The following is a 28,000-nucleotide window of genomic DNA, read 5'->3' on the forward strand; positions in this document are numbered from 1 at the left end:
TTGGGGAATTACTTTAATTTCTCCCACATTAGCTAATTCTTACTTTGCTGGTTGGAGCTCATAATTCTTTTTTTTTTTTTTTTTTTCGCGGTACGCGGGCCTCTCACTGTTGTGGCCTCTCCCGTTGCGGAGCACAGGCTGTGGACGCGCAGGCTCAGCGGCCACGGCTCACGGGCCCAGCCGCTCCGCGGCATGTGGGATCTTCCCGGACCGGGGCACGAACCCGCGTCCCCTGCATCGGCAGGCGGACTCTCAACCACTGCGCCACCAGGGAAGCCCCATAATTCTTAATTTTGTTGTTGGTGATGATAATCAATCCGGGCCTTCACAAAACTGAATTGATTTTACCTATTCTTTTTCTGCATTGGCCACGATCTCTCCATCTACGCATGCATGCATGCCTCCATCCACCAATGCATCCATTTAGCCATCCATTCTTTCATCCACCCACACATCACGTATCCAGCCTTCCATCTACCCACTCATCCTTTCACCCATCTTCCTATCTACCCATCTACCCTCCCACCCACTCAGCCAGCCAGCCGTCCTTCGACAACATTTATGGAACACCTACTATGTACTAAACACGGTGTAAGTACCCGGATAACAAGGAGAATAAGACTTGTAACTTAGAGTCTAGTAGGGAAAACAGAGAGATTGCGCTAGGTATGTGGGGTTGGAGCCTGGGACGGAATGGTGGCGGTGAAGAACACGCCAGGCATGTGCCCCAAGCGGCAGCACATGGCATATGCACACACACACAAAAGGTGAACTAATGGAGTGCGCTGGTGAATAACAAGCATTTCAAGAGGCTAAAATACACGGTGCTGGGGGAGAGAGAGCACATGATGATACAGAAGGCCAGGGCCACAGCCTAAAGGGCTCTAGACGCCATGCTACTGGGTTTGGATTTTATCCTAAAGGACTGCAGAGCCACCGAAAAGAATTTCAACTGGTGAGTAGGATGATACTGTTTGCAGTGTGGAGAGCAGACTGGGACTGGTGGGGTGGTGGGAGAATTGGAGGCAAGGAGACCAGTGAGAAATTATGGCGGCTCGAGTGAGGGCAGGGACAATGGGAGGACATAGCTTAGGAGGCAGAAGTAAAGGTGAGGAAAAGGACAATGAGGAAGATGGATAAGCCCCGGGTTTGGGGTTTGTCCGCGGAATAAACTGGGGTGCCACCAGCGATGTTAGGAAGGCAGGAAGAGTTGGTTCTGGAAAAAAGGAATGAGTTCAGTGTTAGAAATACCAAGCCCACCGTCCTTGCGGGCCATCAGGGACGAAGACTAGTGGGAGGCTGGCCACCTGTGACTATCAGTGCCCAGGTGTGAGTCAAGGCCACAGGTGTGACCTGGGGAATGACGTGGAATAAGAGAAGATGGTAAGAGCTCCAAACCCGGAAACAGCAACATCGTAAGGGCGGCAGAGGAGGAGGAACCCCCAAAGGAGGAAGAGGGTGGTCAGGCAAGTAGGCAGAGCAGGAAAAAGTGACGTCATGGAAGCCAAGGGAGTGCTAAGATCTTAGTCAAGGTCACTTCTTGTCGACAAGGTCAACAGTGTCAAAAGCTCAGAGAGGTCAAGTGAGATGAACAATGACCAGGGCCCCCTGGATTTGGTGATTAGGAGAGCACAGGCGACCTTTGCCATGATGACTTCATGCAGGGAGGGGTGGGTGGAAGCCTGGGTAATGTGGAGCTGGAGAGACAGAGCGAGGTCAGGAAGTGGAGAGAGAAAGAGCTGACCATTGCTTTTTCTTTGGGGGTTTCTGTTCTTCCTTCTCTGTCTCTCACTCTCCTTTCCTCCTCCGTCTCTCTTTTTTTGGGGGCGGGGCAGGGAACTTGCCTATGGAAGAGAAGAAGGGTAGGATGCTACGAAAAAGAGACTGGCCCAGGGTCCAGGGGAACGGTCGGTACAGCGGGAGAGACTTGAGCAGGGGCAGAGATGAGCACGTAGCGTGCGGGAGAGAGGAGGGGACTGATGCCTGAATTAGCCTTAAGTAAGACAAAGGCTATCACTCCCCTGAAATGGACAGGAAGCACGAGTGCGGCTGTGGATAGGTACCCGTGTAATGCTCACGCTGCCCGGCCTGTCTGGGCAACTAGGAGATTAGTGTTGTTTTACATTCATTACTTATTACCGTCATTCTGTGACTGCCTGCGTTTCAGACATCCCCGGGATAGGGGAATTTGCCCCAACTGTCACTTTTCCACTAGCCTAATAAGAAGCCCCGGGGTGGCAGCTACGGTCAGATGTCAAGGAAATTCATGGCTCTGAACTGGACTTCAGTCCAAGCTTGTGCCCTGTGGTCTGGCTGTCTGCCCTCCTAACTAAGACGGGCAGGCGGGCAGGCACCCTAACTGTGGACCAGGCGCCCTGGAGGGAATAATTAGCCTCCTTCCTGCAGAGCTTGCAAACCGCCCGTACAAAGTGGCCACAGTAAATGTCACATGGGGGAATGCTTCATCCCACAGCTGGCCCCAGGGGGTGGAAACGTAATCTGGGGCTCAGAGCAGACACTGAATCCTTCTGCAGACACCAGAGCCAGAGGACGGGGCCATGGCTCCAATGCCTCCTCTTGGGGGCCAAGCCCTGGCCGGTAGCCTGGACAGGAGGCGAGTTCTGTTCACGTAGTCCCTCCCGGGACCCTGCGTCGGGGTCTGAAACATCAAGGACGTTGGTCGTGACTGCTATCAACCCCTTCCAGCTTCTCCTTTAATGCCCTTGCCTTTCCTTCTAGAAGCCTTGTCTGTCCTCTTCTGTATTCACTGCCCTGATGTCCATGGATCTCTCTTAAAGGGGGAACACAAGATGCCTGAGGTAGCCCTGAGGTTTCACCTTTCAGGAGGGGTCTCCTGAGGGCTGGGTCACACCTTCCGGGTCCTCAGTCAGTACCTGGCTTACATTTTTTGGGGTGCTGACTCCAGATGCCAAGCTCCGAACTTTGTGCATGTTTTAAAATCCATTTTATCCTTTTACCAGTTTATCTGAGTTAAACACCATTGTAATTACTCTCACTGTATAACTGTAGAAACTGAGGCATGGAGAGTGAAATGAACTCCCCACGAGTGCACGGGTAATGGAAAAGCGGCTTTGGAACCCAGGTCTAGTCTGCCTCCAAAGTCAAAGGACATAACCGCTGCCCCGTGAGTAAGTCCCACATAAATAAGACTAACGGCGAGAGGTCAGCAAAAGGTGGGGTGACCACACACCCCAGTTTGCCTGGGATCTTCTTGTGTTCATCCCAAATAATTAGTAATATTTCTTTCGCTTTCAAAAGTGCCCTGATTAGGAGGGTACCTTATAATAGTTGCCTAGACAAGGGAAGGGGCACTGAGGGGCTGGGAGCCCCCCGTCTCCCATCACCACCCGACCAGTCAGTACACCTCTGGCCTGTTCCACCTCCCCTCCTGGTGTGTAAGTACTCCTGCCCATCTCTGAGCGGCTCAGCAGGTGGGGTGAGGAGAAGGGCTCCGAAGGCGGCAAAGCGGCCCTGCTCCCAGCGAGAGGCGGTGATCACTGCAGATCAGGATACCTGCCGCAGGGCCTCACCTGGCCTCACCTGGGCTTGCCAGCGAGAACCGCTCTCCAAGGATGGGAGCCGGAACAGGACGGAATTATGTTAACAGGCTGCTGGCGGGGCCCTGGGGAGAGCAGTTGAAGGAGAGGCAGATGGGAAAGCAGTTGTTCTCCAAGCTTCCTCTGGTGGAGCCTGGCCAGGAGTGCCTGGCCTGGAGGCAATGGGTGGCACCTGGGACCGTCACTCCCTTGACAGCACCCTCTGGACGCCCCTCTGAAGGAATGACTGCATTTTGCGTCTGACTCAGCATCAAATGGTTCCCTGAGACAAGGGGAGGGGTTTGGGCTGGCTGGGGCCCAGGCCTGAGGCCTGGGACAGTGGGCAGACACCCCTCACGGGGCCAGTCTCTGAACTCAAGTCTCTCCCGGCGCCCACCAGGCTGGGACCCCCGGGGCGGCACAAGGAGAGGGCAGGGAAGGGGAGGGCGGCCCGGGCTGCCCTCTGCTCTTAGTGGGGCCTCCCCTGGCCCCTGGCCCCTTCCCTCGGCTCTCTGCAGCCCCCCAACCTCCGCCCACCTGAGGCCTGGACTTGACCTTGCTGGCTTTGGGGGGAGGGTGTGATAAGCCTCTGGTGGAGGGAAGTAGCTGCCTGCAAAGGCATTTTCCGCTCTCTAAAGTAAACAATCAAACAGGAAATTAATCGAGAAACCCACATCAATGGAAGGTTCAGGTTGTGATTTTCACAGCCCCAGAGCCAGGAAATTCAAAGTTATAGTTCCCATAGCAACTCGCCTGTAGAAGCTGCCGCGGCCGCTAGCTTGGAATGAGAACTTGAGGGGTCAACTAGGCCAGCCCCCTGCCTCCAGGAAGCGCAGCCCAGCAGCAAGTCTGAATGTGCTGGGGGTAGACTGCCCTTCTGAGGCGCAACAGCAAGCCTGGGACAGTTAGGAGCTGCACGGCCTGGGCTCTACTTTCAGTTCTCAGAGCGACAATTGTGTAAACTGCAGAATCAGCTGACATCCTGGGGCTTCAGTTTTCTATATTCCCCTATTCCAGTTATTATTCCTGTATCCCCATATTCTGTGAATGGGGGCGTAATACTCATGCCTGCAAGACGCCAGAGCGAGGGGCTGTGCAGCGCGCGCTTATTCTTACTCGCGTCTCCCACCCCTTGTTCTACTTAGTCCCATAACGACCCCCCATCTCTATCCCAATTGCCCCTGAACTGTGTAATTGTCCTTTGCCTGCCCCCTTTCCCCTGGGTTGTTTTTCCTCCAAGAAACATCTCAGTTGATTGACAGGCAGCCTCCAAGGTGGCTCCGTTTGTCGGATGGGCTCGTCTCTTCAACCTGCCCCTCCACCCCTTCTGGACCAAATATATGATATGAGCTCAACGTACACTTACTGCTCCCTTGACTGATAAACGGGTAGCCTGAACGGAACCAGACGCAAGCCCTCCTCCTTCAAGCCTGTGCGGGGTTGTGTGTCTTGGGTGGGGTTTTCTTTTGTGTGACTAGTGAGGAGTCCCGCCTGGCAGGAAAGGAGATAAGGGCGTTGGAGCTCAACAGAGAAGGAAACAGTCTGGAATCCTTCCCCGAGAGTCACCCTGCCCTCCCACCCGAGATGGCCACGATAGCCGGCCGGCCTGATCAGCGCAGTTCTGCAGCCCAGGCCCGGGGACCCTTAACACGGGCCGAGGCAGGAGTGGGCACTTCCGGGCACCAGGCCTGTGGCAGAGGGTGCCCAGCCTGCCCGCCCACCCGCCAGCCTGGCCCTGGAGCCGGGCCGTGAATTGAGCAAAGCAGTGGAAAGAGAAGTGACGCCTGCTGGAAAGCAGACAGAGCGGCTCCTGGATTTCCTAACAGGCCCAGCCGCGTGCCAGGGCCGATGGGCCAGCTCAGAGCGCCTGCCCAGCCTCGCTTGCGAAACAGTCCTTCCTCCCCTGGGTGAGCTTTCCCGGGTGGCCGCGCCGCTGTCTAGCCACCCGAGTCCCTGAGCGAGGCCTCCCCTTCACACCCATCGCCTTTCCGTCCTCCCTCTCCTGGGTTTAAACACATCAGAGCACGGTGGACCCCTCGGGAAGACAGGATGCATCCTGGGGGTGCAAGATGTTTCCTTTCATGAAGGCAAAGAAATTTAATCAGAAAGAAGAAGAGATGGGGAAGTAGGTATGGACAGAGGGCTGACTTCTCTGCAGTCTCAGAGGGGACCAGGAGAGGGGCACTGCCACAGAGGGTGACCCACTGGCTTCCAAGGAAAGGCCTCCCTGTGCACAGAGCCCTAGGCCGCTGCGGCCCCAGAGCCCGGCATTGCTCACTGATGGGCACACGGTCATCTGAAGGGCTTTGCCAATCCACCTTGTCTTGAGCCTGGGAAGAAGCTTCTCAGAAGGTTCTTCTTGGTATGCCAAGCTAACCAGGGGTCCCTCCTACCAATTCCAGACTCTGCAGGGGGTGGGAGTGGGGAGGGTGCAAGTAACCAGCAAGGGGCCTTGAGGAGCTGGGGGCGGGGCACACCGGCCTCATACTCTGCCCCCAAGCACGGAATGCCGAAGAAGCCTTTGCTTAGATCACGTCCTCTTTAGCCGTGTGAAGAATAAATGCCTGCAGCAGCCTGGTTCCCAGGCAGAGGTGCCAGTCCTCCCGGGGTGGGGCAGGTGGGTGGAGTTTGAAGACACATGGCAGAAGCTGGCCGGGAGGTCTGCCCCTTGGGTAAAGGAGCTTAGCTGGTTCTGTGGTGCGTTTGGGTGCAAGGAGGTTCCCGAGGACCAACTGGGCAGGGACGGCTGGGCCTGGGACGATTAAGCACAGAAAAAATAGGGCTGTGCTCAAGGCATAATTAGCATCTGTGCTCAGAGCAGCAGCCACCCAAACGGAGGGGCAAACAGGCCTGGGCTGAGAAAAGGGCCTGGGCTGCCTGGGGGCAGCAGAGGTACTCGCTAGCAAGTCTAAGGTTGGAGATAAGAGTGTTTAATGGGCGCACCTGGAAGTCTGTTTGGCTTTAGAGCCTTACCCTTAGCGAGAGTATACGTTTTCATAATGGGGTGACTCTTCCTAAACTGAGACAAGCTCTTTGGGTGAATTAGCACGTGCGTCAATATTCTGTACCACAGCGCATCCTTACCAGGTCCAGCTGCCTGGGCTGCAGGGGATAGAGTGCTTAGCCTGGCACTCAGGGGCTCGCTGGCCCACTTCCGCCCCAGGGGCCCTCCATCCCCCTCTCTCCCCTTCACAGGCCTCCCGTCCAGCCCAATCCATCTATGAACATGGCTTGTCCTTATCTGCCTCTGGCTTTTGCTCCTCATTGACTCAGCCAGGCCTGCCTTCTCTCACCTTGGCTCCATTTACTGGACCCTGCAAGATGGACCGCAAGACCCCCCACCCCCACCCCCTCCGAGGAGCCTTCCCTGACCTCCTCTCCTGATCCCCTGTAGGGAGAAGCGTCATTACTCACAGCCCGGGAGCAGTTATTTGGTTCCACCCAGTGCTAGGTCGATAGCCTAGAGTTTACCTAGACTAGCTTTTCCTCACACAGGACCTTGTGCCCAGCTGGCCCTCTCAGAAAACCTGTGGATTGGATTTGAAGGAAAATATGTGCTGGCTGCGGCAAAGCCCCTCAGAAGAGCCTCTGTGTTCCCTGAATGCAGCCCCACCAGTGACAGACAGGCCTGGAGCATGGCTGGTCCTGCACCCTCCTCCAAGGAGTCTGAAAGAATAGAAGAACGTTTTCATTCATTCATTCATTCATTCAATAAGGAGGCATGAATCCTGTCCTCATAGACCTATTAGTTTAGTAGAAAAGACAGAGTTTACACAAGCAGATCTGTGCTGGGAGCCGGGGCTGTAAAGTGAGACTGCCTGGGTTCTAATCCCGACTCGATCACCTGCTAATTACGTTGCACAGGTAACTTCTCTGTGTCTCAGTTTCCTCATCTGGAAAGTGGGGGGAGCATTACATGAGATAATCTGTGAGACATATTTAGAGCAGTACCTGGCACACAGTAAGCGAGGCTCTATCAGTGGCAGGTCTCAGTAGCAAGTGGGCTCGTTTTGCATAGAACTAAGGGTGCTGCGGTGGTGGGTGGCAGGAAGGGCCATTCTCATCTGTGCGAGGAGAGGAGGCTCGGAAAAGGCTTCCTGGGGGAGAGAGCTTTAAACTGACACTTTAAGGTGGAGCTAGAGAAAGAGTGGGGTCAGGAGAGGGAAGGAGGGAAGAACATTCCAGGCAGTGACCCCTGAGAGTCCTGTGAGCCTGCAGTCCACAGAGAGAGAGCCGGCCAAGCCTGGTTAGAAGGCTGGTGGGGTAATTCAAGTGAAAGGTGACCTTGGCCTAGACAGTGGAGAGGGAGAAAAGTGGTAGTCAGAGCCAGGAACTCTACGAGAGCTGCTACCCACAGACCCTGGGGACTGACGGGGTGAGGGCTGGTCAGGGACGGCCTGGAGTCTGCAGCCACCACAGCCAGGAAGATGGTGGCACTATCCCTGGGGGGAGGGGCAGGTTTGGGGTGCAGGAGATGGGTCGTATTAGGACACTCAGAGTTTGAGGAATCCGTGGGTGGGCCAGGGGGAGGTGTCAGGTGGACGCCCGCAGGCCTGGAGATACGGAGCTAGAGTTTGTGCAGTTCAAGTCTGAGGGCTGCTGCTGCCCTGGGAATTTGCCTGTGACCAGCACAACACAAGCTTTGAGGCCTCCGCCTGGGGTCTCGCTCATGGCCCACCACAAGCTACGGTTGCCTGTCCTTTGGTAAATCCCAAAGGACATCAACTTCTCCATGTTTCTGGTTATGGGGCCGTCAAATGAAGTTTTGGAGAAGGACTTAAAGGTGAACATAGGCCCTCGGCGAAGACTCCGACGCTAAACTCGGGGTGACACATGTACTTGGAGCCAGCCCCCAAGTGTGTGTGTACCTACACACTCATGCACAAACATATTCTCTATCTATGTACGTTACACGAAGTACGATGAGAAAGGAAACTAATTTCAGGGCGACATAAAAAAAATCAATCTTATTTCTTTGTATTTTCTTCTAGCATCTGTGAGAGTACCTGCTGCCTGTGCAAGGACCCAGGTGAGACATTCTCCAGGTGGAGCTGAGCCCAGAGTCTCGCCCAAGGTCTGGGCAGCCCAGCACACCCAACTCGAGAGCGGTATTGGCTTGGAAACACCTCTGTGAGTCCCTGGTTGCAGCACACCTGCCTTGCAATAGGCGTTTCATCTGGGATGAAGAAAAGTGGGGCAAAGAGGTAGAGGGAAGACCAGCTTGGAGCTATTTTAAGCCCATGTCCAAGGTGATGGTGGCATGACAGAAGAGAGGTGGTGGGGAAAAGGGAGGAATCAAGGGTAACTCCCAAGTTTTTGGCCTGAACTAAAGGGGTGGCCAGTGGTTTCACCTACCAAGATTGAAGCTAGCTGGAGGGAGGAATGGACTTGGCCATTAGGTCTAGAGGTCAGAGGAGTGGTCCTGGCTGGAGACACATTTGAGAGCACTGGGTGCAGAGGGTATTTAAAGTCCTGGGGCCAGATGAGATCATTTAGACCAGGATTTCTCAGCCACAGCACGACTGACATTTGAGCCAGACAGTTCTTTGCTGTGGAGCCTCCCGGGCATGGCAGGGCGCTGAGTAGAACCTGGGCTTCCTCCCACCAAAGGCCAGCAGCACTTCCCAGTTGTGACCACCAAAGATGTCTCCAGACACTACCAAATGCCCCTTGGCATTGGGGGCCAAACTGCCCCTAGTTCAGAATCATACATCTAGATCAGGGGTGGATAACCTCTAGTCCACCAGCCAAATCCCACCCTCAGCCTGCTTTGGTACAGGCCAGCGAGCTAATAACGCTCTTTACATTTTTATTTTTCCTTTTTATTTTTTTTGGCTGCACCGCACAGCTTGCGGGATCTTAGTTCCCTGACCAGGGATCGAACCCACACCCTCTGCAGTGGAAGCGCGGAGTCCTAACCCCTGGACCACCAGGGAAGTCCCTACATTTTTAAATGGTTGACAGGAAAAACCAGAAGAACACTATTTTGTGACACATTACATGAAATTCAGATTTCAGTGTCCATAAATAACATTTTGTTGGAGCACAGTCACTGTCATTGGTTTACAAATCATCTATGCTGCTTCCTTGCTCTAATGGTGGTGTGGAGGCCTGAGGAGGCTTCTGGATTTGGTTATATGGCAGTCTTGAACGGGGACCACGCTGTTGGCTGGATGGGGCAGAAGTAACGCAGAGACACCATGTAGGGAGACAATGCTTTTGAAAATCCTGACTCTAAGGGAAGAGAGAAATGGGGTGGCTTCTGGAGGGGAATACGGGGGCAAAGGAAGGTCTTCCCCGCTCAGATGGATTTAGTGGGTTGATAAGAAGAAAACACTAGAGAGAGGGGAACCTGTGAGGTGGGAGAGAGAAGAGAAATCCATTGCAGGAAAGAAGGAGAGAAGGGATAGGACAGGCACACTCTGGAATCAAGGAGCGTGCTGAGGAAAGCCACCACCCTGGCAGACGGGCCACCCAAAATAGGCCAGGTCCACCATGGTTGTGAAGAGGCCCGAGACAGCCTGTGGGCCCTGTGAGATAATTAAAGAAAGTGGAAGTTATGTAAGCAGACTTAGATAGCAGTTTGGGTGAAGAAGAAAGATGCTTAAACCTGGCTTTTGGATTATTTTAAAATCTTACTCTATTATTTGTGTTTATATATAAATTACTCTTTCTTCAAGCTATGTGCTAACTTAACTGCAAAATTATATAGAAAAAGCCCCCAGGGGGTGATTTTATATTGTATTTCTAGTTTTCTCAGTTGAACTTTTTTTTGTTTGTTTGTTTGTTTTTTTTTTTAGTTGAACGTTTTTTGAGAAGACTTTTTGTTTAAGTATCACACATACAAAAATGTGCAGTGAGATGGGTTTGCACAAATAACAAAGGGCAAACATGTTCTGATGCCCTGACCAAGAGCTACAAACCTGGATCACACCCCACAGTCCTCCTGCGCCCGCCCCGTCATTTCACTGACCCTTCCCGAGGGTCACCACGATCCTCCTTATCACCAGAGTTTAATTTTGCCCACTTTAAAACCCCTAGTATTTCAATTCGAAGCAAACACACTGGCCCTGCACGATGGCCCCCTGTGACTCCCCTTGCTCACCTGGGCCCCTGTGAGAGCCCTACCCATTCTTGACTGCCCACTCTGGGTTTTCCCTCATAGGGTATCATCTGATTCTGGACTTGGCAGGGCAGGTATGCTAGTCCCAGCTTTTAGGGCTGAGGAAATGGAAGTTCAGATCTGAATTAGATGACCTCCGATGCATAGGTCAGTGTCAGGGAGCTGATTTCCAAATCCAGGAATCTGTCTCAAAAGTCTGGTGCTCTCTTCTGCACTGTGTTTATAGATATGCATCCTGTAATTTTCGGGGGGAACATGGAGCCCTTTGAGGATCTGATGGAAACTCTGGCACCTCTCCCAGAAAAATGCACATCTCCACAGGTTCACAGATGTCAGCGTACAATTTCAGTGGGTTCCCAGACCCTGAAGGCCACCCAGGGGCCCAGGTACAAACCCTGGACATGAGCCATACCCCTAAATCACCAATGGAAATGTCACAGAAGCGCAAGCCAGTGACATCAACACAGCCATGGTCTCAGGTGTCGCCTTCTTCCGTGGCTGTCTAGGCTGTGGCTGGGTAGCTCTGTGGTTAAGGCACAATGCCAGGGTGGCCGATAAAGAGACCCTAGGACTTCCCTGGACATCCAGTGGTTAAGACTCCACGCTCCCACTGCAGGAGGCGCGGGTTTGATTCCTGGTCGGGGAACTAAGATCCCACATGTCATGCAGCATGGCAAAAAAAGAAAAAGAAAAAGAAAAAGAAAAAATAAACCATGAAAGTTCTGTACTTTGTGCCAGACACTTGACAGACATTATCATCAATCCTTAAGACAACCCTGCAGAGGTAGAGGCTGTTTCCCCATTTTACTGATGGAAAAATTGAGGTTCAAAGAGATTAAGTAACTTGCCTCAGGTTCCAGCTAGTACAAAAAGTGTGGGATTTGACATCATGTAAATCTGACGTCCAGGCCCTTGTTCTTTCCATTTCCTTTCTCACAGAGGGGGCTTTTAGCTTCCCTCTCGTGCCGCTCTGTCTGTGTCGATCCCCGAAGCTGGCAGGGAGTTTCTCTGAAGCGCAGGGCAGGGAGGGAGCTGACTGACAGCGTGAGGATGTCTCAGTGCGCACTATCGCCATTCACGGGAAGTGACTCACTGGAGCCCTGCCACTTTGGGACTCCAGGGGACACATACACATTTCCTGTGTCTCAGCTAGAGCCTCGGGCATCGTGAGCTGCTAGAAGGGTAGATCTCTGAAGGCGGCCAGAGATAGAAAAACCACCCAGCTCTGCATCCTGGGACAGAGAAGCCTCTCCCTGGGTTCAAATGATAGAGCTGTGTCACCTCTGGGCCCGTTTTGTCATCTGTAAAGTGGGGGTGAAGTTCAGACTAGCTCAGTGTTTGCTGCTCGGTGTGTGGTCCTCCTAACCTCAGCATCAGCATTGCCTGAGAAATGGCAAATTCTCCTTTTTCCGACAGTGATTCTTAAATTTTAATGGGCATCAACATTACCTGGAAGGCAATTTCCCAGCTGAGAACAACAGATCTAGGTCAGGGGTCGGTTCAACTACAGCCCAGCCGCCAAATCTAGTCCACAGCCTGCCTGTCTCTTACAGGCTCATGAGCTGAGAATAGTTTTGACATTTTTAAATAGCTAGGAAAAAAATCAAAAGAAGAATAATATTCGGTGACACATAAAAATGATATAAGATTCAAATTGCAGTGTCCGTAAATAGGGTTTTGTTGGAACACGGTCACTCTCAGTCATTTACATATCACCTACGGCTGCTTTCCCATTAAGAAGGCAGAGCTGAGTAGTTTCTGCAGAAACCGTTCTCACTGATTCGCACTGCTGTTCAGCACAGGACACATCGCAGGGATGCGGTTAAACTCGATTTTGCCTCTTGGGCTGCAAAGCTGAAATATTTACTATCTGGCCCTTTAGAGAAGTCTTTTGACCTCTGATCTGGGGAGAAGAGAGGAGAGCTCGGGGATGAGCTAGGATCTCTTCCGGGGGGAAAAAGGAAGCTGTCAGGAGCTTCTGGAATCCGTGGAAGTCCTTATCTCTGCTGGGTCAGCCCTGAGAATCCTTTACCCTGTTGCTTTGAGGGTGGTCTGGAAGGCCCCTCTGATCACTTGCCTGGATGAAAATCCCAATTCCACTTCTGGAGCAGGGGCTCTTAACTGGAAGCCCCCCGGAGGACAGGCTCCAGGGATTCTCTGCAAGCTTTAATGCCTGTGGCTATTTTCTGGGGAGACCCCTGGAGGTGTTAGTCATCTCCCTGACTCCCCCCAAAACCCTGAGCATCTTTTTTCCCTTTGAGGCACACATTTTTTTCCTTCCAACCTCTCCTTTCAAAACGTTAAAAGTCCCTGGAAGGGTAACACCCTACATACACATCCCTCTTACCTAGAAAAGGGGGAGGTAGTCTGATTCCCTGAGGCCTGCCTTAGGAAAGTCCTGGGAGTCTGCGGAGGGGGTAGAGGGAGGGGGGCGGGCAAACCGAGGCGGAGGAGACATTCGGAGAGAGGAAATGTAATCAGAAAAGGGCCTCTTTTCTGGACGCCCCTCACTCTGGAATCCACTTCTCCTCACGGGCAAGAGGCAAGAAAGCCTCGGGCCGGTGGACCAGTGGTAGTCACCCTCACCGGGGGGCACCTCCGCTCCCCAGAGCCCACGACGCTCCCGCCTTGGGCAATGCCCCAGCAAGTCTCAGCCCTGGCCCTGGGATTCCAGGTATTTTCCCAGCCAGCCCCACCTCATCTAATTGCTTTCCAGTCAGCTAATCCTTGGCCCACGCCCTCAGCTCCAGCCAGGCAAGGCACCTCAGTGTGGCCAGCAGCAGCTCCTGAGACTTCCCACGGCCCGCGTCCAAGCCTGGGGCAGCCTCTCGACTCCCCTTGCCCAAACCACATCCTCCTTGCTCTTCCCCACACCTCCAGCTCTCCTCTGACTAACGTGTCCAAAGCAAGCCGAGCTCTGTCCAGTCCAGACCAAAAGCAGCAGACGAATTCGTTCCCTCCTGTCCCCCCCCTCCCTCGAAACGCGCCATACCCTGGCCATCCGGGGAGGGCAATTAGCAGAAAGTAGAGTCGTACCTACTGTTCAATTCCCAGAGCTAATTGTTTTAAGCAGGGCTTCAGCCTTAATGAAAGGATAATTAGTTAGTGAATGTGTGTTTGCGTTTCCTAAGTCTGGCTTTTAACCCTGGGAAACCAGATTCAGCCACTACTTTTATGTTGCAGTACCTCTGAGTAAGGGACAAGGTCTTAATTACAGAAATGGCTGTCCCGAGAACAACAGTGTAACCAAAAGGGCAATGGAAGAATGAGCTAATTGTGTCTTGCATGGCCTGGGCCTCGCTTTCTGTTTAGCCATTGTGAGCTGGAGCCGGCAGCTGCCTGCCCTGCCGGGGCTGCCCCTCCTCGGTCTGTGGACTCTGTTCTTAGCTCTGTCACGCAGCCTGCCGTCCTGGCCACCCACGACCTCTTTTTCCCCTTTCTGTGTTTTTCTTCTCTCTTAGCTTTTCCGCCTCCCCCTTTCACTCTCTCCATCTTTTTTTCATTCTGGGGTCACAAGGATTGCCTTCTGCAGACCCCATCAGGGACCTCTGGCCAACCGAGCAGTGTCAGCATGTTGACTATGAGTTGAAAGCCTCAGCTCACACTGCCTTCCTTTGCTTCTGGGTGCTCAGAGAGAGAAGCTATAAAAATACTTTTGAGGCTTTGGGGATCCAGATACTTTTGGGATCCAGACTGTTCCAAAAGCCCGAGGACTCCAGAAGCTAGCCTCCAGACCTACATGGTTCAGTACAGGAGCTACCAGCCGCCCGTGGCCCTGAGCAATTGAAATGCGCCGAGTCCAAATTGAGAGTTGCTTTAAGGGTAAAATACACGTTGGATTTCAGACTTAGTACAAAAAAGAATAATAGAAAAAAAACTCACTGATGCTTTTTAATATTGATTATACGTTGAAATAATACTTTGGATATATTAGATAACATAAAAGATATTGAAATTAATTTCACTGGTGCCTTTTAAAAAACGCAGCTACTAGATAAGGTACAGTGACATAGTGGCCGCCGTGACATCGTACTGGATGTGTTGCTCCATTGCTGGGATTGTGCTGTGACTGTCAAGGGCTAAGAGGTTTCGTTCTCCTCAGCGTTTGTGACTGTGGGTGTCCTCTCTCACCTGCTCCACTCCCCCACCTCTTGTGTCGAGGCCTCACCTTCTTCTGACCCTCACAGCACCCTCCTGTGCCCTGTGCATCCTCCTTACTCCTCCTCAGGGGAGAGGCAGGAGAGGAAGGCTCTGCTCCCTGATTGCATCTCCAGGCCTAGCTGAAGCCGGCATGGAACTCAGCAGATGCTCACTCAGGGGCCCTTCCACAATCCCTTCCCCAAGGCTCTCGATCTATGAAGCAGGGCCAGAAGCCCACCCTGACTTCTCACGATGGTGGCTCATAGGATTCTGACTTTGGACAGGCTAATTAATTCTCACATGAAGCCTGGCAGACGGAAGTCGAGAAAAGACCACTTAACTAGAGAGAAATGTGGGGACAGAATACGGGCAGCTTCATCGACTGGCAGAAGTTTCTGCTCACGTTCTGCGCACACTCCTTTGAATTGGATTTCGGGGGGAGTGTTCCTCTTCCCTCCCTCATTCTGAGCTCATCTCTAGGGACCACGATCAGCCAGCCCCACTCTGCTTGCTCACCTTGCCTCTTCAAGGATTCTGGATTTATCTCCCCTGAGCAATCTTCCTCGATTCACTCTAGAAGGGTGACTGTTGTCTCCTGCTTTGTTCAGTCTAGACATTCTAGTTCATTAATTTATTCAACAGGATTTATTGAGCACCTACTATATGGCAGGCACTGTTCCAGGCACTGGAGGTATAGCTATGAACAGAGTAGACCAGCCCCTGCCTTTAGAGAGTTTCCACGCTAGTTGGGGAGCCAGGAAACAAGCAGATTAACAAAGAAAACTCTTAAAGTGGAGTCAGATACTAGTCAGGGTTATGGAGAAAAAGAAAGCAGGCTGTGAGGATTATCGTACGGGAGGGTTCCTCTGAGGAACTGACGCCCAGAAGAGGTCTGGAAGGATACCTGGAAGGGCATTCTCCCATAAGGAACGGCAAGGACAAAGGCCCTGAAACTTCGTCTACTGTGTTCCTTCACATTTTTTCTCATTAAGAAGCACTTCATTTTATACGATATGAATATGCTGCTGGCTGATCCCTTTACTCTATGTCTTTTGTTTTTCATGTCTTTGCTTTGTGTGTCCTGCTACATACAACGAAGGGAGGAAGTCAACTTGTAATTAGCAAATCTACTAAATTACGTTTAATCCTCATCCCGACAAGGAACTGAGGGCCACAGTGGGTAAGCTGCCTGGGTCTGTCTAGCTCTGAAGTCCACCTCTCCCCACACACCCTTCTCTTCTGGCTACAAGAAAGGCTGATCCCGGCTGGCCCAGGCCTCCGGTTACCTACCGATCGTTGCTGGCAGCACTGACAGTGGAGCCATCGATAAGGAACTGGGCTCTGGCTAGGACTTGAGGTGTACAGAAAAGAGAAAAGGTGGTTCCTAACTTGCTGGTTTCCACACCAAGTGCTGCCTAAGCGTCATCTACTCTGAAGGTGGGGCAGCAGCGAGTGGGGCATCATCAGCTGCTGGCTTTCAATTCTTTGACCCTGAGAGCTGGAGCAGCGTAAAGAAAGATCAGTGTGGGTCCTGGAGAGACTTGCGTGTGATTTATACACCAGCTCCCAGCACAGGGCACTTTGTGTTTCCACTTCTTCTCCCCCGTAGACAGCAGCTCTGTGAGGGCAGGGGCCACGCACAGCATGCTCGTGCCCAGGCCGCAGCAGCCCGCACATCCCTTGGCACCCAAACTGCTGGGTGGAGGGGACCCGAGCTGGGGCAGGAAGGGCTGGCAGGGCTGGGATGGGGGATGGGCAAACCACGGGGTTTGTTGGGGGACGCTGAGCCAGGATTCACCGGGGCTGCTTACAACCTCCTTGTGGGTGGGAAACAGGCAAATTTTGTTTTTGACTTCTGTGTCATCTCAAGTTACTGATGGCCTTTTTTTTTTACCCCACAGCTCCTGATTTCTTATCTTCTAAACATATAGGTCACTCCCTCTCCCTTCCAGCCAATCCCCACTCCCCTGCCCGGACCTAAACACTCACAAAGTGTCCCAGCTTGTCTCCCCACATGCTCCCCAGCTGGCTGAGCAGCCTCTGACATCAGCCCACTGGGAAAACGCCACTGGGACGGAGCGAGGGGAAGGATCCTTTTTTTCCAAACCCAAAGGATTCGAAAAAATCTATGGACAGACGCATGAGTATGTGTACACGTATATATCTGTGTATCTTGTACACAAACTCTAGCAAGAAACAATGCATCCTCCACCTTCCACTCGCCAGCTTAGAAAAAGAATCCACACCCCGGCCCCTCCCCGTCCCTGCCCGCCTTCTGCGCAACTCTGCAGAAAGCAGGGGCCTCTTGAAGTTCAGACATTAATTACTGAGTTAGAATATTTTTCAAAATTACAAGGCATGGCCCCAGGAGATAAGAGGAAGCTGGAGAGCGCGGAGCGCGGTGGGGAGGTGGGGAAAGCCGGTCCGCCCGGGCGGCGGAGGCGGGGCTGGGGGCTGGGCCGGGGGAGGCCCCGTGCCTCCAGGAAGAGCACCCCACCCCCAACCCGCAAGGCCAGGCGCCCCCTGCAGGCAGCGCCGGGAGAAGGCGAGAGGCCGTGCCGCAGGGGGGCCTCCGTGGGGGAGGGGAGGGACTGGAGGACAGCGATGCAGGACGTTTCTTTCTGGCCCTGAGCAGAGAAGTTTAGGCAGCTGTACCTCTTACCCCTCCACTCGAGGGCTTAAACGTAAATTCCTGCTAGAAAATGTTTATGTTAATTAAAGCTGTCTTCTACGAAGGGGAGATAGATCAAATCAGTCCCCCTCTATAATTAGGAGGATTGATGGCGCTGAGGACTCGCTGGGAGGGAACTTGGAAGGAGTGGCAGCAATTCAATCTAACTTAAAAAAAAATGTCGAATATTTGCTGTTTAAGAACAGCCGTTCCCACCTATATATCCTTGACACGGCTACCGAATTCTCAGAGAGCCACATCTTTTCTGCGTCTCTAAATTTTAGAGAAAATACTGAAAGCTTGCAACTGCACCACCTTCCAAAACGGAATTGAAGAGATATCCTCCTGAGCCATGTTGAGATGGGTTTGGAAATCTCTTGAGTTTTAAGACTGTTTAAAAACGGTTCTGGCGTGGAGACTGGTTTCCCTTTGGAAACCAGTGTCTGGTGGAAGCTGGTATTTTTATAACTCCAGGCTCTCTATCAGATCCTGTGTTACCATGGTTGCTAAGGAGAACACTGGCTTCAAATTTCACATTTCAGTTTGCAGAGTCTGGCTAAGGAAGTAGGACAGTTAAAGGGGGGGCTGGGGGAGGGTCGGGGGAGTGGGGGTGGGGTGAGACCTGAATTTTATCTTGAGGAGGCCTCGCCTCAGGTGGGGACACATCAGGGTGCTCGTGTGTGTGTGTGTGTGTGTGTGTGTGTGTGTGTGTGTGTGTGTGTGTGTGTGTGTGTTTTGGCGGGGGGGTGTCTGAGTAGGTCAGCGGCATCACACCACAGAGTGACTTGGCTGCCGAGTGGAAGAGGGGGACGGCAGCTCTGGAGGGGACAAAAAACTGTGGGGAGTTATTTCTGCAGAGGTTACAGGAATGGTTGCTTAAGCTGGGTATTCATAGCAGCAGCTGCTGGACCTGCAGGAACTCTGCCGCTAAACCAGTGCCCAGGGGCTGTGTACCTGCCCTGGGAAAGCTGCAATCTCAGAGGAACATTCCAAGCGGGGTCTGTGCCTAAGACTAGGGCTGGAATAAACTGTTCATGGAGGAAGGCTCTCCTGAATTTTCAAGCTTTGTTCCAGCCCTTCCCTTCCTGCTTCTTAGCCTGCTTGATTGAAGGTTCTAGTCAGAGGGTTCTTGGCTAAGATGCCCTTGCCAGGCAGATCTTGTCTCATCTGCCTTCTGGGCACCCACACTCCCGCTTCCCACTCTCACCTTATTTTGAGCACTGTACTTTCCACCATGCACTGAGTTATCTGTGGGCCTCTCTGGCCAGGGAGTGCCCCAGGTTTATTTGACTTTGTCTCAGCACATTTCTAGCAGGAAAAGTGTCTGGGAGACTTTTCAGTTCAGTAAAGAAATAGCATTTTTCTCAGTGTTTGTTGAATGAATAAACAAACTCTCCTTTATGCTTTCCATGGTGTTGCTCTCCAGCTTAAAACACTCTCAGAGAGAGGTTCTTAGTATCACCTTGTGTCCACCAGAATTCCTCTGCTGGGAGCCAGTGCCGGCCCATGACCCACCCATCAGGCCGTCTCTTTACCACACCACACAGATGGGCCATGCTTCATTCTGGCTACCCGCCCTCCGCTCAGAGTTTTCCTCCTGGGGGCCTTTCTCCTTCCCTGACAATACCTGTCTGAAGCCCACTTCCCTTTAAGCTGTAGTCCCCCTTCCCCTTTGCCCCCAGCAGCTGCCCACACTCCTAAACTCCCTCCACCTCTATATTGTACAACCCATCATAAATGTTCACAGGTGCTTGATTTCTGGGGATGTGGTAGCCAAGTGGATTGTAAGCCTTTTCGGAGAGGATCACAACTTGTACTCCTTCCTTCTAGTACAATCAGGAAACTTTGCAGTTCAGTAAGAAACTAGCTTTGTCTCAAACCAAGTCACTGCTTACTGAATGGACACAGAGTCCTGAACAAAATGCAGTCAGGGTTACATGATAGATGACACACAGCCTATCCTCAGGTACCAATGGAAGGTGGAAATGATTTTAAAGCAATCAAGAAGAAGTCACCAGGCATTCATCCAACCGCTGGTAAAGGCCATGTCCAGAGAGCGGGTGTTGGCAGGCCGGTGTGGATGCGAGTTCTGCAGAATGCTGCAGGAAGAGTAAATTGGCCCGGGGTGGGGACGCGGTGGGAAGTGAACCTGGTCTTGAAGGTGGGCTAGAGTCAGGCAGAAGGAGGAGGAAGATCACGCTCGAGGCAGGAGGAAAGTAAGAGACCTTCTGTGGAAACACAACAGGAACAGGGTGGCTGCAGCTGTAGGACTCAGGAGAGGTTCTCCAGGAACAGGGGTTGCGATCGTGGGGGGCTTTGGTGCCCAGTTAGGAGAATGGATCTTCCTTTCTGGGGCTCCTGTGATGCGATACTTCTCTCGAGTAACGCCTGGAATATGGTTTGCTTTCAACAGCAATTCATATGTCAGCTCACCGAGGGGCTGTCACACACTACTTGCTTCATGTGAACATCTCACTTTTTTTTTTTTTTTGCAGTACGCGGGCCTCTCACTGCTGTGGCCTCTCCTGTTGCGGAGCACAGGCTCCGGACGCGCAGGCTCAGCGGCCATGGCTCACGGGCCCAGCCGCTCTGCGGCATGTGGGATCTTCCCGGACCAGGGCACGAACCCGTGTCCCCTGCATCGGCAGGCGGACTCTCAACCACTGCGCCACCAGGGAAGCCCCATCTCACTTATTTTAAGCCTTAAAACAAACACGCAGAATGAATTATTCCCATTATTCCCACACAAAGAGAAAATATTGAGGTTCAGAAAGATGAAGAATTAGATTAAAGCCCCACAGCTAGTAAGTGGCAGAGCTGGGATTCAAACTCTGGTCTCTCTGGCTCTTCCAGTGGTACCTTTCCACGTGCCCTCTGCTCATCAGTGGCCTCACAAAACGCACCTAGGATGCAGCTACTCATGTTTCTGCACATTGGAGTTATATGGGAAGCTTAAATCTCCCCCCACTCCTGTGCCTCCCCAAAACCCATCCCCAGAAAGTTTGATTTAATTGGTCTGAGAATTTGTGATTTTGTAAACGCTTCCCAAAGATTAGAGGGGGCAGGGAGGGGGCAGGTGCTCCCCACACCTGCCAGGGATGCAACTGAGAGTCCTGGGCTGCATGGAGGATAATTTTGAGTCTCTGCTTCCCGTTAGGGTCCATCACCACCCTGGGCACAGCCGACCTTGGTCTCTTCCAGCCCCAGGGGGCCCTGCCTTGGCCCCAGCTGGGTGGCTAGACACAGCCCCATCTCCTGCTCTTCTTGGGAAGGGAGGAATGGTCCCACTGGAAGTTACCTCTGAGGAATGTTCTGCTTGACTCTCTCAGCCCTGTGAAAGAGTGGAGGATCTCCACCCACACCCACTTCATCTCAGCCTTTTCCGAGGTCAGATTTCCCCCTGGAGCCACACAATGTGAGCAATTGAATGCACGCTCACGCAAAATGTTAGAAAAGCGGCTCTCCCATTGTTGCACGGAGCAATTTCATTTCCGGAGAAGCCTGACTCGTTGCCCTCTGTGTTCTCCTCCGCAGCCAGCGGGCCTGCCAGCCTCCTCCAGGAGCCCCGCCAGTTGCATCCCGGGGGGAATTGTGGCTCAGAGACACCCCTCAGAGGAAGGGCAGGGAGGGGCAGACGGGGTTTCTGGTGCCTGGGGGAAGGAGAGCAAGGGAGCCAACCAGAGGGAGAGGTTGGTGGGGGTCACAGAGGGGTGCAGAGGGAGGAGAGATTCCTGACAGAGGCACCCCCTCCCTTCCTCCACTCTGACCTCTGGCTATGGTTGCCGGACTCAGAAGAGGGCAGGAGGATGGGAATGCAGAGAGGAAAGGTGGGATGTTTGGGGGAGGGAGGAAGGATGAGAGGGAGTGGATAGAAACGCCCACGGTGCATGGGGAAAGTCGGCTCAGAGGAAACAAATGTGAGGGGTTAAAATTCACCCCAGTATCCCCTGCAGAGGAAGTTTCAACAAAGCTCTTGAAGTAAGGGGCCCAGAAAGAACCATTCACTGATAGCCTGGAGGAGTCTAGGTATATCACCACTGGGTTACAGAGGTGGCAGAGAGCCTTGTAGGGTCAGGAAAAAGGGGGTGAGGGATGGCACTGGGTGAGCCAGACCCCAAACCTGCCAGGTCAGTTCCAGGTGAGACGGGAGATGATAAAACCCTTAGCTCAGGCCACAGACACTGATTACAGCCCTCCTGTGTGTGGAACCCTTGCAGTCACAGTTTGGCTGAGGACCTCAGCAGGATGAAGGGGTTCTTAGAATGCTATTAAAAACAGCTTGAGGGATGTCTTAGCATTTGTTTGTGTCTTTAATTTCTTGCACCAGTATTTTGTAGTTTTCAACGTACAAGTCTTTCACTTGCTTAGTTAAGTTTATGCCTAAGTATTTCATTCTTTCTGGTGCTGTTGTAAATGAGATCATTTTCCTAATTTCCTTTTTTGGATAGTTTGTTATTAGCATATAGAAATGCAACTGATTCTTTTGTATGTTGATCTTTATCCTGCAAATTTACTGAATTCATTTTTTAGTCCTGACAGTTTTTTGTGTGTGGAGTCTTTAGTGTTTTCTATATACAAGATCGTGTCATCTGCAAACAGACAATTTCACTTCTTCCTTCCTGATTTGGATATCTTTTTATTTCTTTTTCTTGCCTAATTGCTCTGGCTGCGACTTCCAGTACTATGTTGAATAAGAGTGATGAGACTGGGCATTCTTTGTCTTTTTCCTGATCTTGGATTAGAAGACTAATATATTTAAAATGTCAATACTACTCAAAGTGACCTACAGATTCAGTGCAATCTCTAATCAAAATTCCAGTGTTATTTTTCACAGAAATAGAAAAAAAAAATCTAAAACTCATACGGAACCACGAAAGACTCCAAATAGCCAAAGCAATCTTGAAACAATTTGAAAAAGAACAAATCAGGAGGCATTATACAGCCTGATTTGAAAATATATTACAGGGACTTTCCTAGTGGCACAGTGGTTAAGAATCTGCCTGCCAATGCAGGAGACACGGGTTCAATCCCTGGTCGGGGAAGATCCCACATGCCGCAGAGCAACTAAGCCCGTGTGCCACAACTACTGAGCCTGCGCTCTAGAGCCTGTGAGCCACAATTACTGAAGCCCACATGCCTAGAGCCTGTGCTCCGCAACAAGAGAAGCCACCACACCATGACGAAGAGTAGCCCCCGCTCGTCGCAACTAGAGAAAGCCTGCATGGAGCAATGAAGACCCAATGCAGCCAAAAATAAATAAAATAAATAAATTTATATAAAAAAGAAAATATATTACAAAGCTACAGTAATTAAAACAAACATATAGACTAATGGTACAGAGTTGAGAGCCCAGAAATAAATCCATGCATGTATGGTCAACTGAGAGGGAGTGGATAGAAACAAAGGTGCCAGGAAAGCACAATGGGGAAAGCATGGTCTCTTCAACAAATGCTGTTGGGAAAACTGGATATTCACATGCCAAAGAATGAAACTGGATTCTTAGCTTATACCTTACACAAAAATAAACTAAAAAGTGGATTAAAGATTTATAAACATAACTCCTGAAACTATAAATCCTTGAAGAAAACATAAGGGAAAAGTCTCATGACATTGGTCTTGGCAGTGATTTCATGGATATGACACCAAAAGCACAAAAGCAAAAACAGACAAGTGGGACTACCTCAAACTACAAGGCTTCTTACAGCAAAGTTAACGAGAGAGTGAAAAGGCATCCTACAGAATGGGAGAAAATATTTGTAAACCATACATCTGATAAGGGGTTAATTTTCAAAAAAATTTAAGGAACTCTTACAGCCCCAAAGCAAAAGAAACTAGTAACCAGATTTTTTTAAATGGGCTAAGTATTTGAATAGACATTTTTCCAAAGAAGACATACAAATGGCCAACAGGCATATGAAAAGATGCTCAAGGTCACTAATCATCAAGGAAATGCAAATCAAAACCACCCCACACCTGTTAGGAAGGCTATTTTATATCCATATATATATATATATATATATACATATGTAACTACAAAATATTAAAACGTGTTGAGAAATTAGAACTCTTGTACATTGTTGATGGGAATACACAATGGTACAGCTTCAATGGAAAACAGTAGGAAGGTTCCTCAAAAAATTAAAAATAGAACTTCTACAGTATATCATCCAGCAATCCCACTCCTGGGTATTTCTCTAAAAGTACTGAAATCAAGATCTGGAAGAGATATTAGCACGTCCATGTTCATTGCAACACTATTCACAGCAGCCAAGATGTGGAAATAATCTAAATGTCCACCGAGAGATGAATAGATTTTAAAATGTGATCTATACACAGTGGAATACTACTCAGCCTTAAAAAAGAAGGAAATTCGCAAATGGGACAACATGGTTGAATCTGGAAGACATTGTGCCAAGGGAAATAAGCAGTCACAGAAGGACAAATGCTGCATGTTTCCATTTATATGAGGGATCTAAAATAGTCAAATTCATAGAAACAAAGAATAGGATAGGAGTTGCCCGAGGCTGCGGGGAGGAGGAAGTGGGGGGTTGCTAATCACCAGGTATAAAATTTCAGTTACGTCAGATGAATAAATTCTAGCGATCTGCTGTACTATACTGTGCCTACAGATAACGATACTGTACTGTACACTTAAAAAGTTGTTATGAGAGCAGATCTCATGTTAAGTGTTCTGACCACAATAAACATTTGAAAACATTAAAAAAAATTCAAAAGAGCTCATGAGGCAAACATGAGCTGTAAACAGTAGGGCAAGGAGACTCACGCGGCTTCTGGTCACCGTACTACTCCTCACTCACTTGGAAAACCATCTTGGCAGAAAAGATTTGCTCTTAAACAGTTAAAGAGCTTGTTGAAGATTATTCTTCTCCATCCCTCGAAGAGGGATCTCTGATTGGCACATGATCTTTACGGCAAAAACCGGATCAATCCCACAAAGATCTATTTGGCTTCCAACACAGAGTAGGCGCTGGGTATGGACGAGAATAGAATAAGAGCAGCTCCCGCTCTGCTTGTAAGGCAGTGAAGCAGGGTGTTTAGGAGCAGGGACTCGGGCAGTCACGTCTGGATTCCGATGCTGACTCTGCAGCCCGCTAACTGTGTGGCTATGAGCAAGCTGTCTGATCTCTCTGTTCTCTGGAAAATGGGGATGATAATCTTCAGGGTGTTGCCCGAGTTAAAAGACAAGAGAATGCATTAAGTGCTTTGGACAATGCCTTCCACTGTACTGTTATCTATACTAAAAAATCCTCTAAGGTGATGTAAAAAGGATTGGAGCTATAAGGATGGAGTGCACTGCCTCGCTCAGGAGGGAGCTCCTGGTACACTCGGCTGGGGGTGGGGACAGGGGAGGTTCCAGAAGAGGTGGCTTGAGCTGGGCCCGGAAGGAGGTGTTTTAGGGCCAGGAAGAGAGAGACTCCAAGGATGGAGTCCAGGATTTCAAGCTTGAGTGACTGAGAGAGGGTTAATTCAACTAGGTCAGAGAGTGGAAGGAAATGCCCAGGGGCCTCGCTCTAGGGCAGGGCATCTCTCAGAGAGCTGCCTGTCCTCCAGCCTGAAGGGGCTCAGGGGCTAAGCACACGCTCAATCTGGGTAAGCCCCTCATCCACTGAAGGCGGCCTCCGTAAGCATGAAGACCCCGACACTGAGGATTTTGTATCTTTCCCTTAGGTTTGTTGCAAACGAAACTCTTCGCACCAAGGTGGCCCGTGGGTTTGTGTTTGACTCGGGGGCATCAAGGAAAGGGGAGCAGGGGAAGCCTTAGGGGGTGGTGCCGAAGCAGAGGGCGGAGTGGGTGTCCCATGACACTGAGAAAGGGCAGCTGGGGAGTCCTGGGGCTGCGGTCTGGCCACAGCGGGGCAGGAAGGCTGGGTCTGGGCCACGTGAAGACAGGGAGTGAGCAGGAGGGTTTGGGGCACCGCTGGCAAAACCTGTTGGAAGGCTCGAGGCTTGACTTGGGACGTGTCTAGTGGGCAGCCAGAGATGCTGGCCTGGGGATGGTTCAGGAAGCTGGGATGACCTCAGGGCAGGGTGGGCCCTGTACATTTGGGGTCAGCCATCTGCATGGCCCCGGGGGAAGAGCCTAAACTTGTCCAGCGCAGAGAAAGGCAGCGGCAGTGATTTTGGCTTCTAGAAACGTCCTAGAGCTGGCTCAACCTGCTTTGGGACGTGGGTCAGGCCTGGGTATGTGTGTATGTGTCATAAGGTACAGGAGGCAGCAGCTGACTCTAAGAATTCAGGGGTCTCCCCATGCGGCCTCAAGCAGATAGTTTGGAACGCGGGGCGGTGGTTTCCTCTTTTACAAAATGGTGAAAACCACTGATCATTTATTTACCCTTCAAGTTTACGGTGGGCCTGGCGGGGTCTGTGTGAGTTTAATGCAACAAACAAGTGTGCGTCAGGGGAGGCTCCTGATTCCTGGTCTGTGCAGACCTCCCGGCACTTGCCGGACTCACACCAGAAGGTTCGCACTACCTCAGGTGTTGTCAGAAGTGTCCCAGCAGCCAGGGCCAGGGCTCGGCTGTAGCCCTGCTTCCTGCTTGCGGGAGCAGGTGACAGCAACACCAGGAGGTGCCCAGATCACGCAGAGGCAACATGTTGGGGCAATCCAGGTCACCGCCCTAGAACAATGCTGCTCCCTGCCTTCAGGTGGGTGGTCGGGGTGCAGGGCAGCTCAGGCAAGGATGAGAGGACTCCAAGAGGGCTGCCTTCAAAGCATCCCAAAGGGTTGCAAAAAGCGTAGCCATGGCCCATCTTGGTACTTCTTTCTGAGCTGAGGACACTTTGAGAGTGAACTCAAGTTGGAAGAGGTCATTGTCTGAATCTGAGAAACAAGTCTGAATTCAAGTACATTTGTCAAGAAACATCTCTGGCTACGTGAAGTGGTAGAGGCTGACAGGGCCACCGAGCACCCAGGAGAGGCCTGTGTGCTCTGCTTTCATGCAGATCCACGCAGTCTGGAATGAATGTGCTATTTTCCTATAAATGGATGCTTCAAAAACGTTTACAGATGCCCCCTCCTTTCCCTTAAACTGCTCTATTATCTTTCTTTCAGAAACACAAAAGTGTCTCTTGACCGCATACCTCCCCTTTAGCTGACAAGTTGTCTTTCCCTGCGGCCTTTCACAGAAGCACTTCTCCAAAAAAGTGTCCACACTCACGCCCCCACCTCCACCGACTCCCCAACGAGGCAAACGTAGCTTCTGTTCTCACTCCACTGACACCGTGGGGCCCCTCCTTGTTGCCAAACCCAGGCCTCTTCTCTGTCCTGGTCCCGCTGATTCCCCAGAGGCTGTTCCTCTTGGGATCAGCATCTTGGGATCAGCTGCTGAGGGTGGGAGGGGACCAACACCTGTGAGGTGTGGGCTGGCCCCACTGGACAAGGGCTGTGATGACTGTGCCCTCCTGGCTTGTTTCCAGCCTCCCGGCCACTCCTTGTCCAGTTCCCCTCCTCCATCTCACCCCACCCCCACCCCCCACCCCTGGGTGACCCCATCCAGTCCCCAGCACCAGATACAGGTCGACACTTCACACAACGCTGAAGCCTGTGTCCCCAGGGATGGCCAACAGGCCACCCAAACTCTTGGTTTTCATCCACACTCTACTTGTTTCTCTTCCAGCTTCCCCGTCCCAGGAAATGGTGCTAGCAGGGTGGTAGATGAGGACCCTACGTCACTTCCTCCCTTCTCTGTATCTCATGTCAGCAAGTCCTGTTGGTTCTAACTCAAAGATATAACTGGAATGCAACTGGTCCTCCCCCTCCTCACTCTCGTGACTGGGTTTTGGGCCACCAGCCTCTCACTGGACACACCAATAGCTTCCACATTTGCCCTTCAATTCTACCCCTTGAGAGCCGCCAAGGGTGACCCTCCAAAGTGGGTTATGATACCTGGTAGGGCCATCACCCCACTGACTTCTTGCTTCTTAAAAGTTTCTTTATTATCCTTATTTATTTCTTTATCAGAGGAAATTTAGAAGCAAATAGTTTTTAAAATAAATAATTCAATGGTAAACCAATCCAGTCCAAAGATCTATTCACTCAATATTTTCTGTAGATCTCCCTTCTGTAGGCAGTGTTCTAGAGTATGAATGACTGCAGTCTGAGTTCATAATACTTTCCTTTGGGGGATTATTTCCTTTTACGTAAACTCAATAAATAAAAACCTGGGTAGAGTAAACAAAAGCACCGGGGAGTTCCGTTTCTCTTAACCAAATGATTGATCACTTTAAGTGGTACAAGCCTTGTGGCATTCCTGGCGCATCAGAGATGGAGATGCGCATCGTTAGCAGACAGGGCAGCGCCCATGCTCTCGGGCAGGGCCGGCAGAGACTTACCTCCCTGAGACAGGTGTAGATGGGGCAGACGAGCACGCGGAAGGGCTCGCCCGTGCTGCTGCGCATGGTGCCGAAGACCTCGCACAGGAAGGTGATAAAGCCCAACCAGCGCTCCACATCCTGCTGCTGCAGCTCCTCCCGCACTGTGAAGTCCTT

General features: G+C 51.4%; 1 protein-coding gene across 4 annotated transcripts in view; it reads right to left on the reverse strand.

Annotated features, from left to right (window-relative positions):
* Positions 1-28,000, reverse strand: part of CTIF (cap binding complex dependent translation initiation factor) — a 308,260-nt gene that overhangs the window by 13,322 nt on the left and 266,938 nt on the right. For 3 of the 4 annotated variants that reach the window (XM_079942099.1, XM_079942097.1, XM_079942098.1), the window contains exon 10: positions 27,845-28,000. In XM_079942099.1, coding sequence (XP_079798225.1) covers positions 27,845-28,000 — 156 coding nt within the window. Of the gene's footprint in view, positions 1-27,084 lie in introns of those variants that run through there. The other variant, XM_079942100.1, reaches the window with a different exon arrangement.

Source organism: Stenella coeruleoalba (assembly GCF_951394435.1).
Source record: "Stenella coeruleoalba genome assembly, chromosome: 14".
In the NCBI taxonomy this organism is placed as follows: domain Eukaryota; kingdom Metazoa; phylum Chordata; class Mammalia; order Artiodactyla; family Delphinidae; genus Stenella; species Stenella coeruleoalba.